This window comes from Portunus trituberculatus, chromosome 26 (genome assembly GCF_017591435.1).
Source record: "Portunus trituberculatus isolate SZX2019 chromosome 26, ASM1759143v1, whole genome shotgun sequence".
Lineage (NCBI taxonomy): Eukaryota > Metazoa > Arthropoda > Malacostraca > Decapoda > Portunidae > Portunus > Portunus trituberculatus.
In genome coordinates this window covers 3,291,208-3,310,778 of record NC_059280.1, presented here as the reverse complement: position 1 = coordinate 3,310,778, position 19,571 = coordinate 3,291,208, and the positions used below count along the sequence as shown (strand labels likewise).

General features: G+C 42.1%; 2 protein-coding genes across 7 annotated transcripts in view; one reads left to right on the top strand and one right to left on the bottom strand.

Moving 5' to 3' along the window:
- The window catches only part of LOC123509335 (protein ANTAGONIST OF LIKE HETEROCHROMATIN PROTEIN 1-like), a 31,606-nt gene that overhangs the window by 9,326 nt on the left and 2,709 nt on the right, over positions 1-19,571 (bottom strand). The window contains exons 1-4 of one of the 6 annotated variants that reach the window (XR_006676180.1): positions 14,422-14,670; positions 13,406-14,212; positions 11,407-11,508; positions 268-313 (exon numbers count right to left, since the gene is read on the bottom strand). Coding sequence is in view for 3 of the 6 variants with exons in the window: in XM_045263562.1 (XP_045119497.1) it covers positions 3,263-4,036; positions 4,956-4,961 (780 nt within the window). In the remaining 3 variants the exon portion in view is untranslated. Of the gene's footprint in view, positions 1-267; positions 314-3,124; positions 4,037-4,955; positions 5,315-11,406; positions 11,509-13,405; positions 14,213-14,421; positions 14,671-19,571 lie in introns of those variants that run through there. The other 5 variants (XR_006676179.1, XR_006676181.1, XM_045263564.1 and 2 more) reach the window with 5 other exon arrangements.
- Positions 17,865-19,571, top strand: part of LOC123509334 (carbohydrate sulfotransferase 11-like) — a 3,049-nt gene continuing 1,342 nt past the window's right edge. The window contains exons 1-2 of the mRNA XM_045263561.1: positions 17,865-18,108; positions 18,911-19,195. Of these exons, the coding sequence (XP_045119496.1) occupies positions 17,957-18,108; positions 18,911-19,195 (437 nt within the window). The 5' untranslated portion in view covers positions 17,865-17,956. The remainder of the gene's footprint in view (positions 18,109-18,910; positions 19,196-19,571) is intronic.

Below are 19,571 nucleotides of genomic sequence, written 5' to 3'. Positions count from 1 at the left end.
GTCAGCTGAGGGAACATTGGAAAGTCTTGAGTGTAAACCAGATTGACTAACTTCCAGGTGACCATTGTATCATTTGTCACCTAGAACTGTAACTCAGACCAATGATACTCTTCAATGGTTAGGATTATCGGATGTGTGTGTGTGTGTGTGTGTGTGTGTGTGTGTGTGTGTGTGTGTGTGTGTGTGTGTGTTATCTCATCTACCATTTCCTGTCACACACACACTTACACATTCAATTCTCTCTCTCTCTCTCTCTCTCTCTCTTACCTTCAGTACAGGCCACGTCTCCTTCACCTATGAGGCAGGTCTGACTCTGAAAGGCAAAGAAATAAATGAATAATAATAATAATAATAATAGTAATAATAATAATAGTAATAATAATAATAATAATAATAATCGTATTGCTGCTGCTGCTACTACTACTACTACTACTAACATCAACACTACAACCATCACCACCAACAAACTGCTACTATCATTATTACTACCACCACCACCACTACTACTACTACTACCACTACTACTACTACTACTACTACTACTACTACCGCAACAATAACAACAAGATCTACTAGTATTAAAACAAACAACAACTACTTCTACTACTACTACTACTACTACTACTACTACTACTACTACTACTACTTACCTCGCAGAAGACACTAGGAAGGAGAAGAAGAAGAAGAAGAGCCACAGACACTTCCATCTTCCTAACACTACTACCACTACTACAACCACCACCACCACCACCACCACAACCACACACGGCAAGAGAGAGAGCGAGAGAGCGAGTGAGTGAGTGAGTGAAAGACTCTCTCTATCTTTATCACCTCCTTCCTTTCAAGATACTACAATAATATATGAAGAAGGAGGAGGAGGAGGAGGAGGAGGAGGAGGAGGAAGAGAAGGAGGAGGAGGAGGAGGAGGAGGAGAATGTTTTTAAGTGCATGAAGGAGGAAAATGCGTCATGAGAGAGAGAGAGAGAGAGAGAGAGAGAGAGAGAGAGAGAGAGAGAGAGAGAGAGAGAGAGAGAGAGAGAGAGAGAGAGCGCTTATCTGTTCCTTTAAGCTGATAACAAGATGCAAAATGTAAGTAACTACTACTACTACTACTACTACTACTACTACTACGAAGAAGAAGAAGAAGAAGAAGAAGAAGAAAACTCAAAGAAGACAAACAACAACAGCAGCAACAACAACAAAAACTAGGGAAAAAATATAGAGAGAGAGAGAGATAAGGGAGTGAGAAAGTGCCAGTAGGTTCATGAGTGTGTGTGCGAGTGTGTGTGTGTCCAGGAAAGGATAAACAGCTGTGTGCACAAAGTAAGTAATAGAAGTAGTAGTAGTAGTAGCAGCAGCAGCAGTAGTAGTAGTAGTAGTAGTAGTAGTAGTAGTAAAAGTAGTTGTAATCATGGTAACAACAGTAGTAGTAGTAGAAATAGTAGTAATAACATCATTACTACTACTCCTATTCCTACTACTACTACTACTACTACTATTGACAACAACCACAAGCACACCAGTGAAACATGCCCCACAGAGTCCAGCAGTACACTCTGAGCCTTGACTCACGAACCAACACCCAACAACCCCTCACAGCAACACACAGTGGAGGCGAGGCAAGGCTGCATCAATCATTCAGCCAGATAACTCAGATCACCTCCATAACACTGTCAGACAAAAATGGCCCTTATCAGTACTAAGATATACGTTATCAAGCTCAAAATTGGAGGGAAGGTAGAGAAGGCATGGGGGAAAAAGACTGCCGGAGGAAATTCACTGAGGAAAAACAGGAAGGGAGATATGGAGGAAACAATAGGTAACTGTGGAGGAAAAATAGCAGTGTGAGATGTGATACTATTTTACAAAGTGACTATTTTAACTATGATAGGAGGGTAATAGGATAGTCAAAATTCGAGAGAAGGTGGAGGAAACACTAAGGAAAGAGTCTCCCGGAGGAAAGTCATGGAGGAAAAACAGGAAGGGAGATATGGAAGAAACAATAGGTAACTGTGGAGGAAAAATAGCAGTGTGAGATGTGATACTATTTTACAAAGTGACTATTTTTACTATGATAGGAGGATAATAGGATAGTCAAAATTGGAGAGAAGGTAGAGGAAACATGGAGGAAAAAGACAGGAAGGCAGTGGTAGTTAAAATAGATTAATTAATGATTAGAAAAGACGAATTAGTCAGTGTATTTGTGGCGAGTAACAGGGAAGTACAAAATAAGACAGTGTGCCATTAAAAAGATAGTTTTCTCTCATTACTGTAATTTTGTTATTTTGATATACTTTACTAGAACTCATCCGTAGCCACCCGTTCAGGGCCCCACACACGCTCAGGCGGCCTCTCCGGCCGCCTCAACAAAACAGGACTGTTCAGGCCAAACTGAGCGTGTGTGGGGCGTTCAGGCGGCCTGCGCACTGAACGAATCTGTCGCCGTCAGGTTTTTTCCGTCCGGCCAACGTCCGGTTCAGGCCGGTTTGAGTGTGTGTGGGCACATGAGGCGGCACGTGTCATTGTGAATCTCGGCAGCATAGTGTCAACATGTCTGTCGCACTAACCACCAGCTGCACCACCAAGAAAGAGCGCCAATTTTGGGCTGAATTTATTGAAATATATAAGGAAAATCAGGTCAAAAGAATATTCAGATAAAGTAAAGAAGAATGCAGCATATGACTTGCTTGTAGAGAAATTGAAAGAGAAGGACGGCGATGCTACTAGAGAGCTAGTCACAAAGAAGATTAACAACATGAGGAGCTCCTTCAGGAAAGAGTCCAAGAAAGTTTTGTCCTCTAATGAAATCAGGTACAGTGTCTGTAAACCTACTTTATCAGCATATAACAAATTTCTCTTAAACCTACTTTCATGAAGCACTAAAAGTCTTGTAATTCTACATATCAGTTTATTTTCAAGGTGACCACTCCTTTTCTTATAATTTGTAATTTATACCATAATATTAAATCTTATATGGGGTTTACTTACAGGCACAAATCTTTAATTTCTAAACTAAATAATATCATGTTTTACAGGTGCTGGTACTGATGATGTTTACACACCTAATTTATGGTATTACGATCTGCTCCTGTTCCTGAAAGACCAAGAAATTCGGAGGACATCTGTGTCAAGTATGGAAGAGGTTAGTGAAACCACGATGCTCTATTTTTACTCATCATAACACACATCAAGTGTACATCAACTCCAGATCAAAACAAGGTGTTGGTTTAGACGTGTCTATGAGTGGAGAGGGTGGGGAGCTTTATATTCTACTTTCTTGCCATGATAATGCACCTACAGTGTTGAAATACTCTTGATACATGTCCCGAACTTGGTGAGCTTCTTCCGTAGCTCGCCTACTGTAAGTTTTCTCCAAACCTGTCAGCAAGGTCTGAGGTTCGTTGTCAGCAGTATTTCCATCACCTACAGAATACGTGTCCCCTGTAGTTTTCCGAAGAAAATTATGAAGAATGCAGGTAGCCATAACCACAGAATCTATGTGTTCCAATTTCATATTAATTGGTGAATGGTAAATGCGAAAACGTGATGAAAGAATGCCAAAAACGTTTTCCACAACTCTCCTTGCACGTGATAACCTATAGTTGAACACTCTTCTGTCATGAGTAAGTTCTCTTTGAGGGTATGGCTTCAGGAAATCTTTGCGCAAGGCAAATGCCTCATCTCCCACGAACACAAATGGAAGAGCAGTGTGCGAGTTTTTGGGCACAGCAGGTGTAGGTATATGCAGATCGTCATTGCAAAGTTTCTCATAAAAAACGGTTTCATGGATCACTCCTCCATCAGAGATTCGTCCATTTACTCCAATATCGCACATTATGAATTCATACTTGGCATTGACGACAGCCATCAAGACAAGACTGTCACTACCCTTATAGTTATAAAAGTATGACCCACTGTTTGCTGGCGGTACAATGCGCACGTGCTTCCCATCTACTGCTCCCAAGCAGTTTGGAAAGTCCCACATGGTGTCAAAATCCTGAGCAATATGTTTCCACTCTTCCTCGTTACTAGGAAACTGGAAAAATGAGGAAAAGAAACATTAACACAGATACTTTTTTTTTTTTTTGTATTACGCATGAACTGATTTTAATACCTCTGTGTATTCTCTAGATAATGTTATTGTAATATGACTATAATTTTCTTATGTAAAACAATTATTTAGTGATGCTGGGTTAGGTCTCGACATCAAACATTATCTACGTAAAGACGTAATGCATAACAGTTATAACTTAGTGTCACATAACCTAAAATAACGTAGTTGATCCATAATAAATATTTAATTTTCTTTCATCAGTTTGCGGATCATGCCGAAGAGGGAGCGTCTACTCGTGCATCATCGAGAAGTAGCAGTGTCTGCAGTGACCATGACCGACCATTAGCAGAGAGTTCAGAACCAGCAGTTAATTCTCTCACTGCAGGAGCGAGAAAAAAAACAGAGACCTTCGACTAGTCCTGCTGAAAATGTTCTCAAACTCATCGGAGAGCGCATCACATCTTCCCGGCCAGAGGATGAGTTTGACATTGTGGGAAAAATGTTGCAACAAAACTCAGGAAAATGACAGCAGATATGCAACTGCTAGCAGAAAAGTTAATAAATGATGTATTGTATCAAGGCCTCAGTGGAAAACTAACAACAAACATGGAATTAAAAGACTCATCAACACCTTATTCTTTCACTTATGTTTCACCATTAACTCCTCTCCAAATGTCTGTCCAGGATGATAAACCTCAGGGCAGCAAACTACAATAAATTACATATAATTAGGTACTCAAACTGTATCTATTTTGTGTTGCTTTGCACACTAGGACAATAATTTCATTTTCTTTTTCGCATAACAATGTCATTCCAGTAAAGATATCAAAAGCTGATTATTTTTTAATGTCCTCACCAATTGTTACCATTTCTAGTAGGTAGTGTAACCTATTGTACTTACTTTCATGAGTCTGCTTGCAGCGCCTTTCTTATTGCATCACATGTCTCTGGTATAATGCATCCCAGGGCTTGTGGAGAAATGCATGTCGAAAACTTCAGATCTTCATATGATCGACCCGTTGCCAGGAAGCGGAGTGTAGCAGTTAGTCTCTCATGAGGTGATATGGCCTTGCGCATACATGTGTCTTGCTTTTTAATAAAAGGACTTACTAGAGACAGCAGCGTCAAGTAAGTCTGACCTGGACAGACTGATAGCATGGGCAGACAGGTGGCAGATGGAGTTTAATTCTGATAAGTGTCAGGTTATGCATTTAGGTAAAGACAACACAAACTTTAACTATGAGATGGAGGGATGTTGGCTAGAGGCAGTAGAGGAAGGAAAGGATTTAGGAGTAGTGATAGACAGGACTATGAAATTTTCAAAGCAATGTTTAGAAGCAAGAAATAGGGCAAATAGGATCCTGGGTTTTATAAATAGAAATGTTAGTTATAAAAGTAAGGAAGTGGTGCGTAGCTTATATAATTCCTATGTTAGGCCCCATTTAGAGTATTGCATACAGGCCTGGTCACCCCACTATAGGCAGGATATCAACATGTTAGAAGCAGTTCAGAGAAGAGCAACTAGGATGATACCAGCATTAAAGCGCCTGGAGTATAGAGATAGATTAAAGGAATTAAACATGTTTTCATTTGAGAGGAGATGTATAAGAGGGATATGATAGAGTTATTTAAAATGTTCTCAGATACAAACTACATAGATGTGAGATCTTTCTTTACCTTAGAGGAGGAAATAGGACTAGAAATCATGGCAGGAAGATTAGAAAGCAAGGCTGCAGGTTAGATATAAGAAAATATTTCTTTAGTCATAGAGTGGTAGACTTCTGGAATGCATTGCCAGAGACGGTTGTAAATAGCACTAGTTTGACAATGTTTAAAAACAGATTAGATAAGCACTTAAATTTATTAGATTTATAATTATGTATAGCACTGCATGATAGTTTTTATAAGAAATTTACTATAGTTAAACAAGACATGATCCCCATGTATGGGGACCACAAATTGTAGAGGATTTCGCTGCAGGACTTAGCCCTGTTAATGGGCCAAATATTTAGAATTAGTATATAATGTATTGTGTACTTGTAAGTGTATCTTTAAGTACTGATGACGAGGTCGCTGTGCGACTGATACAGGATAACCTAGATGGGCCCTGGTGGCCCTTTGTTATCCTATTATTTATGTTATATGTTATGTTATCCATCCTAAGATAATTGAGCCAATCTACTGGTTCTAATCTCAGCTCCTCCAGTAACTTCAAATGTGACAGTCCATCCCTTTTCAGCAGCCACTCCTGGTCCATACTCTCCTCTTTCTCCTCTTCTTGGTCTTCTGTAATAACGTCGCTGCTACAGCTGCAGCCACAAGTAAATCCAATTCCTCTTTATCTAGGGGAGATGCCATGATCTTCACTCCACGGTGTCTCTCTAGAACTGAGAGTGGCCTTGAGGCAGGACGGAATAGTGTGTTGGTGACATCAGGCGGCCTCTCCGGCCGCCTGAGCGTGCGTGGGGCCCTTAAGGTGTGGCTCCTCTCGGGTGCGACGTTGCCACTGCTATACCAGTACATTCTTCAAAGAAAACGAAGTGATGATCATTCTCTACCTATTTTAATGCATGACTTCACTAAAAGACGTCAGAAGAGACCCAAATACCTATGCAGCTATATAGTACATTAAATGCAATAAAGATTCTGGTTATATACATGAAAATGATACAAGTAATTTACATGTTTGTCAAATAAGTGCACATGCGAGTAGAAACACAGAGTAATATATTGAGTGGTTGAAAGAAACAGATGATCGAAGTAGCTTTTTAATTATTTCATTAACTGCCCAAAGCTGAACTTATTCTTGAACATCATTAATGAGGAGACTTTTTTTCCACACCACCTTTGAGGTAAAAGTCTTAGGCGCATTTTCTTTATAGAGGTGTCCCCTGGAGGCCTAATCCTCTTATTGACTGTAATCAGGATATGCTTATACAGAGTCACTATCCTCGTCTGAAGTGTCTGCTGTGTTGATCACAAACGAGTCTAGAACATGATCAACTGTCCTATCAAGTTTTGTATCCTCTTCTCGCAGCTCGTCGTGTGTCTCACTGCATTCATCAGCTAGGCGGATATATGACAAAAATGGCCGAATTGTTCACTTTGGGTTAAAAGCATGGCATTTGGCACAAAGTTAGTCTAGACCCTTATGAAGATTTTCAGATATGGGGCCATCATGAATTCTGCCCAGGAAGCGAATGGCAGCCATTTTCCAATATGGCCGCCAGTAGAATATTATATGCCCCCTCCCTACGGTTTTTCGAGGACTGTTCCAAAACCAAAAAACAGGGAGCAAAAACCAAACCCACATCCTAAGAAGAATTCATAGGGCTTCTAACAAAAAAAATAACATTGGAAATTGGTCAAAAAATGTGGGACTTATAACGTGTCAAAAGTCAAAATTTTCGTCACAAATCGACTATTTCGTAGGTAACTCAGCTGTAGCTTTTATAACTAGCCCATTTTTCGCCCAAGGCGATTGATATTTGACATGGAGATTAACTTTACATCAGTTTATCTATTTATGAGGTCAATGTCAGGTAAAGGTCATCTTAGGTCATGTCAGGTCAAATTGAAAAATATACGAAATAAATCCAGATTTTAATATCAGAAGTTCAAAATGAATTTTGTGGTCATAAAAATTTTGAACCCCAAAATGCTAGAATTTTGCTCCATTAACCCTATTCAGGCTTAATTGACCCTAAGGGGTACTTGTGGGGGCAAAGTACCCACGACTAATATCTCGGCTCCTCATGAGCTTACGAAGCCCAAATTTTTCGTGGATGTTAGCTAGGTGACCAACTCACCATGACCAGAATATGACTTTCTTAGGACACGTGCCTCAAGGCCAAGCTTGGTAAAATATGTCAATTAATAAATTTCCAGCCATGGTCCTATTTACCTACTAATAACTATTTAACTTAGGTTGATATGTCTTGACACCCATGACATCATGGATGAAGAAGCTGCCAAGTCCGTTCGTCAGGCTGAAGAACTTGGAGTACAGCAGTATCAGTCCTTTGTTGAAGAGCGCCTCGTGAATGGCAGCAAGCCTCTCAGTGACAGGATCACGAAGAACAAACTCCAACTGTTCGGACAACCTCCAGCAAGAGGCAAGTCCCAGTCCACGTCCAAGTTACAGTCTCTTAAGAGTGACTGCTCACTATTTTCGCGACTGTACATTGCGTGTCAATCACGAGACGGTGATCTAAATGAATTCTTCAGACACGAAAATCAGAGGTGCCCACCGTCTCTGTCTCAGGATGGCAAGTTACGCCAGGGCAAGAAGTCAGATCTTCTTGACTGCCTCACTAGCAGTGTTGAGTGTAGCATTGATGCTCCCGATTCTGATGCGATCATCCTCGATGGTGCTGCGCTTGTGAACATGCTGAAGCCAGTTGTTTGCACAACATTCAATGACTATGCAGACAAAGTCTTCTTGCCTTACATTGAAAAGCAGCTGGAGCGAGCAGACAGGGTGGATATAGTGTGGGACCAGTACCTTGAGAACAGCTTGAAGTCTGAAACCAGAAAGCGCCGCGGAAAGGGGATCAGACGCCGGGTTCAAGGGAACAACAACTTACCTGGCAACTGGCAGCAGTTTCTGAGACTTGATGCAAACAAGCAGGAACTGTTCACATTCCTGGCTAGATGCACAATGAAAATGCAGCACCGACCAGATGGAAAGCAGCTTGTTGCCACCCTAGGTGATGGTGTTCTTTGCAATCCACCAGATGAAAGCATCACTGCAGCACTGAGCCCCTGTACTCAGGAAGAAGCCGACACAAGAATGCTGCTGCACACTGCTGATGCTGTCCGACAAGGATGCCAGAAGATTGTCCTGCGTACAGTTGATACCGATGTGGTGGTCCTGTCAGTCGCTGCAGTGCCAAGGCTACACTTAAAGCACCTGTGGATTGCTTTTGGGACTGGCCAGAACTTCAAATACATACCTGCCGACGAAATAGCATCTCGCATTGGTCCTGAAAGAGCCACTGCTCTACCTATGTTCCATGCTTACACAGGGTGTGATGTCGTCTCATCCTTCACCAGAAGAGGGAAGAAGCTAGCATGGCAGACCTGGAATGCCTTTGATGATGTAACAGCCACGTTTGGTCTCCTGTGCGATGCTCCTGGAGAGATAGATGATGAAGCTATGACCATGCTGGAGCACTTCACAGTCTTCCTGTATGACCGCACCAGTGACCTGGACAGCATTGACGAAGTGCGCCAGCATCTCTTCACCAAGCGGGGCATGCCAATGGAATCGCTGCCGCCAACGAGAGCTGCACTGGTGCAGCATGCCAAGAGGGCAGTCTACCAGGCTGGCCACATCTGGGGGCAAGCCTTTACTGCCGCTCCTGCCCTTCCATCTCCAGGAGACTGGGGTTGGACAGAGCCACCAGACTGGAAGCCACTGTGGACTACCCTTCCTGAGGCCAGCATCTCCTCTCGAGAGCTGCTGTGCTGTGGCTGCAGAAAAGGTTGCAGAGGTCACTGCAAGTGCAACAAGGCGGCCTTGAGGTGTACTGCTCTCTGCCAGTGTGGAGGTGACTGTGAAAACTAACAGTGACACTCACTGGGGCTATCGGCTGAGGCTCGGTGTGTACGGTACTGGACCGTCAGTGTATAGTTTGTGTAGTAATGACATTTTGTACCCCACTCTTTGTGTATTGAGTGTATTGTACGAGTGTATTGTGTACCACTATGTATTACCTACATATAGGGCTCAAGTTCGCGTAACGGTTCAGCTTTGTTTACGTATTTTTGAAGTAGGTTGTCCATATTCAACATATTATTAGGCCTTTCTCAGGGTCAGCAACCGCCTGATGACGGTCGGAGATTGACTCGACCGAGCGATACTATGGTAATAAAACTTACCGAGGACAAAAATCCGAAAAATATGATGTTTTGGGTAAAAAAGGGGTATTTCCCCTATTTTCGCAAAAATTGTCATTTTAAGGTCAACCAAGGTCATCATAGGTCATCATAGGTCAAATATGTAGTTACCCTCAGAACGTCATAATAAATATCTTATTAATCTGAAAGCATTTAATCCACTTTTAAACACGTTATGCTGACAAAATTACCCTGAATTAGGTTATGTACATTTTACTGGCGGCCATATTGGAAAATGGCTGCCATTCGCCTCCTGGGCAGAGTTCATGATGGCCCCATATCTGAAAATCATCATATAGGCCTAGCCTAACTTTCTGCCAAATGTCATGCTTTTAACCCAAAATGAACAATTTAGTCATATATCCGCCTAGCTATCGACAGTGTGACATTATATGCTGACGGCCACGATCTCTCCCCTCACAGAAATTACATGAATACTCAGAATTTTCTCGGTCAGTTTGCAGTTTCAGCCAACCATGGAGTCTGTGGTGTGGATTGTGTGTGTTTCAGGTGAATTTGTCCCCACGTAGTGAAGTGATTGGTGGTATGTCACTTCCGTCGACTTTCTCTAGATACCTCGCTGGTTGTAAGACCAAAAATATATAAATAAAAGCATCAGGGCCAAACTGGGAAAATAACCACTGCGTCTTAAACAATTGTGGTGTGTGTATTTAATGCATAATGAAACACACACTTAGAGCTTACGAGAGAGAGAGAGAGAGAGAGAGAGAGAGAGAGAGAGAGAGAGAGAGAGAGAGAGAGAGAGAGAGAGAGAGAGAGAGAGAGAGAGAGAGAGAGAGAGAGAGAGAGAGAGAGAGAGAGAGAGAGAGAGAGAGTGCTGGACATAATACTGATACACCAACATCAGTCAACACTCCTCCTCATGGAACAAAAGACCGTTCTTATGACACACTGACCAACAAAACACAAAATAGAGAGTGCTGTGCTTGTGATGTGTGTTAGTCTGCCTGCCTGCTCTGCCCACCAAACACTCTCCTGTACTTTCATATTATTTCCATGTTATTTTATTCCCCATGTGTGAAGTTCATTGATAAAATAAATAAAAAGTTAGACTGAAAGGGAATAATAAACTAAAATACTAAAAACACGTAAGACTTCTATGCATAACAGAATAATGAAAATAGTTAAATAAATTCAATATATGACAAATTATCAGCTTTCATATTCATATCAATCAAAACTGTGAAAATTTACCAGAACAACAGCAAAATAGTAATTGTAATAAAATAAATAAGTAAATAATTTCAATGCATGAGAAATTATTAGTTTTCATATAAAAAAAAAAAAAAAACTGAAAATTTACCAGAACAACAAAATAATAGTAATAAACAAATATATAAGGAAATAAATTCAACATATGGCAAAATTTCAGCTTTCATAATAATAATAAAAAAACTAATAAATAAATAATAATAATAATGAAAATTTACCAGAAGAGCTGCACCTCTGGCTGTACTATTGCCTTCTCCAAAAATGTAGAGGGAACATGGCCGATCTTTCCTTGGCAGTGTGACCCTCAGTGTGTGGACCTGCTGGGGGTTACTGCTCATTATCACTGCTCTCTCTCCATGCTAACTCCCCTGGTCTACCACCCTCACCCCCATGACTAGGACAAATGCAGTGTAGTGTAACAAAAAAGCAGCAAGGGCAAGGGGCATGCAGAGTGGCGTTACTGGGGTGGTAGGCAAGTGGCACATTTCTCAAGGGGCAGCACAAGTGATGCAACAGAGAATGTTGGTGTTCAGAGCGTTATTTAAGACTTTGCAAACGTGAAGGTGCACCAAGTATTGATTCAAAGTCCATGTACAACACTGTACCTAACACCTTCAGCAGCAAGATGGTGCTATACTCTCCTCTCCCAGGCCACCTCTCACCACCACAAAGACTGGTGCAAGAGAGAGAGAGAGAGAGAGAGAGAGAGAGAGAGAGAGAGAGAGAGAGAGAGAGAGAGAGAGAGAGAGAGAGAGAGAGAGAGAGAGAGAGAGAGAGCACCTACTCCCCCCTCTACCACATGCACCTATATTATTGTCTTTGAATGGGTGTTCCTCTGCCATTAACACCTTCAGATCCAGTCATACATGGTTTCACTACTAATTTTCCCACCCTCCATGCTTTCCTAGTGAGCCAAGCAATCCATTCCACCACTCCCATCCACTACGAGGTCATTTGATCGACAACCCTCACCTAACCCTAGCATAAATAATAGGATAACGCAGGGCCACCAGGGCCCATCTAGGTTATCCTGTATCAGTCGCACAGCGACCTCGTCATCAGTACTTAAAGATACACTTACAAGTACACAATACATTATATACTAATTCTAAATATTTGGCCCATTAACAGGGCTAAGTCCTGCAGCGAAATCCTCTACAATTTGTGGTCCCCATACATGGGGATCATGTCTTGTTTAACTATAGTAAATTTCTTATAAAAACTATCATGCAGCGCTATACATAATTATAAATCTAATAAATTTAAGTGCTTATCTAATCTGTTTTTAAACATTGTCAAACTAGTGCTATTTACAACCGTCTCTGGCAATGCATTCCAGAAGTCTACCACCCTATGACTAAAGAAATATTTTCTTATATCTAACCTGCAGCCTTGCTTTCTAATCTTCCTGCCATGATTTCTAGTCCTACTTCCCTCCTCTAAGGTAAAGAAAGATCTCACATCTATGTAGTTTGTATCTGAGAACATTTTAAATAACTCTATCATATCCCTCTTATACATCTCCTCTCAAATGAAAACATGTTTAATTCCTTTAATCTATCTCTATACTCCAGGCGCTTTAATGCTGGTATCATCCTAGTTGCTCTTCTCTGAACTGCTTCTAACATGTTGATATCCTGCCTATAGTGGGGTGACCAGGCCTGTATGCAATACTCTAAATGGGGCCTAACATAGGAATTATATAAGCTACGCACCACTTCCTTACTTTTATAACTAACATTTCTATTTATAAAACCCAGGATCCTATTTGCCCTATTTCTTGCTTCTAAACATTGCTTTGAAAATTTCATAGTCCTGTCTATCACTACTCCTAAATCCTTTCCTTCCTCTACTGCCTCTAGCCAACATCCCTCCATCTCATAGTTAAAGTTTGTGTTGTCTTTACCTAAATGCATAACCTGACACTTTTTAGAATTAAACTCCATCTGCCACCTGTCTGCCCATGCTATCAGCCTGTCCAGGTCTCGTTGTATTCTGTAATTGTCCTTTTCACCCTGTACTGCACATGCTATCTTAGTATCATCTGCAAACTTTGATACTTTGCTACTAATTGGGGTACCCCACTAACCACTTCTTTCCACTCAGACATTGCCCCATTTAATACTACTCTCTGTTTCCTATCAGAAAGCCATTCACTAATCCAATATATACCTAACTAGCTAAAAAAACACACACACACACACACACAGTACTCACAAGGCGCTGCTCTCTTCTTGATGAACTTCACAATGACCACGGACAGCAGGATGAGCAGTGGTACCACCACCAACACTACCATCACTATCACTATTATGTTCATCGTGGACATGGGGGTGGGGCGTTTGCTGCAGGTGGAATGCTTGCCATGGAAACGGATGGCTTTCGGTGTGTTAACAGTACAGTTATCCCCCCGGGGGATGTCTTCACTCCAGTGAGAGGCCCCGTAAACCTCCACACTCTGCTGCTGCAGGCTTTGTGGGGCTGTGTCGCTCTTACACTCCCTGCGGCAGTGTCTGGTCTCAAAGCCAAACATAATGGTAGTGTCGTTGTTCTTCTTGATCTGTGTAAATGTCAGGAGCTGGTACCAAGTGTCCTTGTCAGGGAAGCATTCATGGTCTGCAGGGAACCAGGCACTGTAAACAATGCCACCTATTCCCTCCACATTGATGCTGAATCCCTCAAAGCCGTCCTCCACCTTCCCAAACAGAGTTATTTGAGATATTTCAGCCTTTGAACTGTCCTCAGTGAAGGTGTGTTGCTCTCCTCCTGCCACCACTACTACATCAACTTCACACTCCTTCAGGGCCACCACTCTTTCCACCACCCCAAGGCACACTAACAATATTATCACGTTAGACACCAGCACCATTGCCCTCACTGGTGGCTTGCCCCTGTGTCTGTCCACTGCCATGGCTGCTCCACCAGCTGGGTACCAATGTTTGAGCTTGAGCTTGAGCTTGAGTTGGGAGTCACCCAGGACTTGCTGTCGGTGTAACCTTTGGATCGGCGTTCTCCCATACACACCTGGAAATGGAAGAACGGGGCAGGAAGTTTGAAGCATTAAAGCTTTCCCTCCCTCCCCCCTCCCTCATCATTCATCACATTCACACCTGTTCCCCATCCCCATCCCTGTCCCTGTCCCTGAGGGGTCCCTGCCTTTCAATCATTCTCATACGTTCCCTCCAGGCACTCGTTAAGAAATCTTTCACACCCTCCATCACCCGACCATTTACCTGTCTCTCAACACACAGCCCCACCAGGTACTCCATCCATTCCCTAGCATTCCTCTCTCTCATCTCACTACATGCTTCTACTCCTATTTCTTGTCTCTCTTTGAATACAGGGCAACTCGGCCCATTGCCAACTCGGCCCATTGTCAACTCGGACCACCTATACCAACTCGGACCACAGTGTGTACCAGTATTTTCTGTTTACTGAAAGAAAACTTGATCTACAATTTTTTTTACTTATTTAAAAAGTTTAAAAAATATACACAAAACAGTAAAACAAGTTATAAAACATTTGTTACGAATAAAAACATGAAAATAGTTTCAATTTTCAAAACATACATATATAGCCTACAATTAATAAAACCTAACAAAATGAAATCTAAAACATCACATCAAACATACACACAGATATGGTGTGATACAGCTCTTAATAAACTTTTGGCTGATCTGTCACCTGCGTTGTACTCCTCCCAGAGGCTTGCCAGTTTCCCATGATGTTTTATATATTTAGCTCTTTGTCTACGTAATACTTTACCATCTGAGAGGAGACGTACTTGAATGGTGACAAGTTTGGCCTCGTCACGTAACAGCTTTAGTAGCAGGTAAAAGTTGAGTTGGCCTTTGCGTGCCTTCAGATTAATACGGTGGTGCCAACCTTCCACATCATTGTTGGTGCGGATGCTTCTGGCAAACACGCACCATGACCTGGGAGGCCAGATATCTGAGTAAATCCATGTACTTCTAATGTAATCCAGAAGATTTAAAAGTGATTGACAACCATCTGCTTTTCTGTAGAACTTTAAAACAGTTCTTCTATATGTTCTGCTGGTACATATGGTAGTGAAAGAACTTTCCTCAGGTATCTATGTATCCCAGCATCATTCGTATAAAATACCTGCAGACCTACCTCTTGAATTTTCCTCCATACTGCTTGTCCCCAATGAAAACTGCATCCTCGAATATAAACATTAGGCAGGACGTCGGGGATCGCACGCCAGACACTTTCCTCAAAATCAATCGTAATCTCTTGCACACTCAGTTCCTCACCTAAAAGTTCTTTAGTTTTTGAAAATACTTTTTTATAATCTTTCCGTCTTTTCCCAGACATCAAAACGAAAAGCAGTGGTACTTGTTTCAAGTTATTATCACACTGGACAAATGCATGTATACTGAAAAGCTGTGTGAAAGGGCGTCGCACTATTTTAAATGTAGCATCAGCATACCACTGTTTTGCCTTGCTGAGCAGTGACAACTGTTCAGGTGTTGAAAATAAGAGATGGCGGCGGTCACCAATAGTAATGTCATATTGCAGAAAGTTTTCAGGAATGTGATTATTACTTAGTTCAAAAGTTAAATCCAGTGGTTCAGCTGGTCGTGCTGCCCTGCGTTTACGATTTCCTTGACGCGCAAGGTTTTCAGGAGCAGGTAAAGAATTTAGGGGCACGTGAGGATCAACTACGTCTAGTAATACCTCATCCACGATGTCTGGTGCTGAACGAAACGTCTTCTAAAGCTTTCTTTTTAACAAGAGCTGAAACTTCCTCCTTCATCCTGCAAGGGACTCATGGTTCGCAGACACAACGTGGTGTGTGCCCGTCTCAGGCTGGGATATCAGCGAGTGGTCCGAGTTGGTATTAAAAAATGGTCCGAGTTGGTTCACTAGGTGGGCCGAGTCGGTAATAGTAAATGGTCCGAGTTGGTAATGGGCCGAAATGGACGGCTACCCTCTCTTCCACTCAGTAATTCAGAATCCATCCCAGAAGGTTGGTCTTCAATAATTGACCTTGCCAAGGATCACTTCACGGTGGTGGTGGTGGTGGTGGTGGCAGCTGTGTGTGTGTGTGTGTGTGTGGTGACCAGCAAAGTGAAGAAAAATGTCACCAAAACAGGAACAGTTTAGCTCATCCGTAGCTACCCACAAGGTGCGACGTTGCCACTGTTATACCAGTACCTTCTTAAAAAAAAAACGGAGTGATGATCGTTCTCTACTTCACTAAAAGAAGTCAGAAGAGACCCAAATACCCATGCAGCTATATAGTACATTAAACGCAATAAAGATTCTGGTTATATACATGAAAATGAGACAAGTAATTTACATGTTTGTCAAATAAGTGCACATACGAGTAGAAACACAGAGTAATATATTGAGTGGTTCCTTGCTGGAGTCAAAGGTAAGAGTGTTGCCCGATTTGCTTTCTCTTGCAAGAAATATCTGCGCAAGACAGTGTATGACGGGGAAGCGTCAGGGGGTCCTTCCATGGTAGTGACCAGAGGAGTGAAGCAACACGTGCGTGGCGACCTGACTCATCCCCCCAACCTCCCCGGGAAATTCCACCTGGGTCGTGAGTGGCAACGTCGCCTGACCTGATAATTATGACACATCACCGTCCATGTATATGAACTAGCTTAATTTATTTTCGTATATGACAATTATTTATATCATCTACCACTTAATTAAGGTTTCTCAATGTTCTGAGAACGTTATTTTTTGATAATGCTATGACTACAGGACAGTGAGTAGTTTGTTGTTATTGGAGATTTGGCATAGTCTCACGGCACACATGGCCAACGCCCTATGGGTAGGTACGGATGGGTTTTATATTAACCTCTCTCTCTCTCTCTCTCTCTCTCTCTCTCTCTCTCTCTCTCTCTCTCTCTCTCTCAGATGAGGCGAGTCCGGGTGTTAACAGTGGCGTTGGTGGTGGTGGTGGTTGTCAATCTTTACCTGTACACGGCTCAAGATCAGGTGAGAGAGAGAGAGAGAGAGAGAGAGAGAGAGAGAGAGAGAGAGAGAGAGAGAGAGTGTGTGTGTGTGTGTGTGTGTGTGTGTGTGTGTGTGTGTTGTTGTTGTTGTTGTTTTGTTTTGTATATTGTAGTAGTAGTTTTTTCTCTCTCTCTCTCTCTCTCTCTCTCTCTCTCTCTCTCTCTCTCTCTCTCTCTATGCAAAGTGTAATGTATGAAGAAGGTAGAGAGAGAGAGAGAGAGAGAGAGAGAGAGAGAGAGAGAGAGAGAGAGAGAGAGAGAGAAAAAACTAACAACAGCAATAAAAATAATAATAATAATAATAATAATAATAATAATAATAATAATAATAATAATAATAATAATAATTCCAGTTAATGAAAACAAAAGGAACATTTGAAATAATACCACAGAAAATTGAAGAGGAAGAGGAAACAAGAGGAGGAGGAGGAGGAGGAGGAGGAGGAGGAGGAGGAATAGAAGACACAAAACAAAAAGAAGATAAACAGGAAGCAGAGAAGATAGTGAAAAAGAAACAGAAAAGAGAGACAGAGAAGAAGGAAGAAGAGAAGGAGGAGAGAGAAAGAAGAGGAGGAGGAGGAGGAGGAGGAATAGGAGACAACACAAAGCAAAAGGAAGAGGAAGACAGAAGAGAAGCAGAGAGGAAGAGGAAAGAAGAGGAGAAGAAGAGAGAAGATGAGAGAAGAAAAGGAGGAGGAGGAGGAGGAGGAAGGGAAAAAAGGAGAACAGTGGAATTGGAGGAGGTTACAAGAGGAGACAGTTCTGGGTGGAGGAAATGGAGAGATATTCCCCCTCCAACATTGACGTGGGGGAGATGAGTGGAGAGATGGAGGAAAGGAGGAGGAGAGTGGAGGAAAGCTGTGTGGAGGTGCTGGAGCCAGAAGAGAGAGAGGAGGTCAACAGTGGAGAGTTTCTTATAAGTGACAAGTAAGTAGTAGTAGTAGTAGTAGTAGTAGTAGTAGTAGTAGTGGTGGTGGTGGTGGTATTTTAACCCCTTCAGTACTGGGACACATTTTTACCATGAGTTTTGTGCACCATTAGACCATTTTATTGACATTAGGAAGGGTCTATGGAGGGCAGAAGATTAATGGCCACAGTCTTCACTATTTTAACCCCTTCAGTACTGGGACACATTTTTACCTTGAGTTTTGTGTACCATTAGACCATTTTATTGACATTAGCAAGGGTCTATGGAGGGCAGTAGATTAATGGCCACAGTCTTCACTATTTTAACCCCTTCAGTACTGGGACACATTTTTACCTTGAGTTTTGTGTACCATTAGATCATTTTATTGACATTAGGAAGGGTCTATGGAGGGCAGAAGATTAATGGCCACAGTCTTCACTATTTTAACCCCTTCAGTGCTGGGACACACTTTTACCTTGAGATTTGTGTACCATTAGACCATTTTATTGACATTAGGAAGGGTGTATGGAGGGCAGAAGATTAATGGCCACAGTCTTCACCATTTTAACCCCTTCAGTACTGGGACACATTTTTACCTTGAGTTTTGTGCACCATTAGACCATTTTATTGACATTAGGAAGGGTCTATGGAGGGCAGAAGACTAATGGCCACAGTCTTCACAATCTTAAACCCCCACATGAGTTTCTGAAGCTGTACAAAACCACCAAATAGTCACCAGGATGAATAGGGAAACACGTCACAAAACTGCCACAAAATATCCACTAAAAACCACTCACCACGCTACTTATCCACACATTCCAGGTACAAGCTTATTTGGTGCAACATATTCAAGGCCGCCAGCTCCACTTGGCTCTACAACTACCTGATAATGGGCGGGAAAGTGCCTGAAGAGCTTAAAAGACTGCGTATCTCACCCGTGGAGGCCGCAAGAGAGCTATACCCGCGGCCCGGTCGTGCTAAATTGATGGGACACTTAGCGGGCGGGAACAAGGAGAGGTATCTAAGCTTTATCATTGTAAGAGAGCCTTTCCAGCGCCTCCTTTCAGCTTACCGGGACAAGATCGAGACCATTGTGCCGTATTACAAGTACGTTTTGTGTGTGTGTGTGTGGGTTTTGGGTGTTTTGGGTGTTTTGGTGTGTTTGTGTGTTTTGGGGTGTTTTGGGGTGTTTTGTGTGTTTTGTGTGTTTTTGTGTTTTAGTGTGTTTGGTGTGTTTTGGGTGTTTTGTGTGTTTTGAGTGTTTTGGGGTGTTTTGGGGTGTTTGGTGTGTTTTGGGTGTTTGTGGTGTTTTAGTGTGTTTTGGTGTGTTTTGGGTGTTTAGTGTTTTTAGTGTGTTTTGGTGTGTGTGTTTTAGGGTGTTTTGTGTGTTTTGGGTGTTTTGGTGTTTTTATGTGTGTTTTGTGTGTTTTGTGTGTTTGGGGTGTTTTTGTGTTTTGAGTGTTTTGGTGTTTTATGTGTGTTT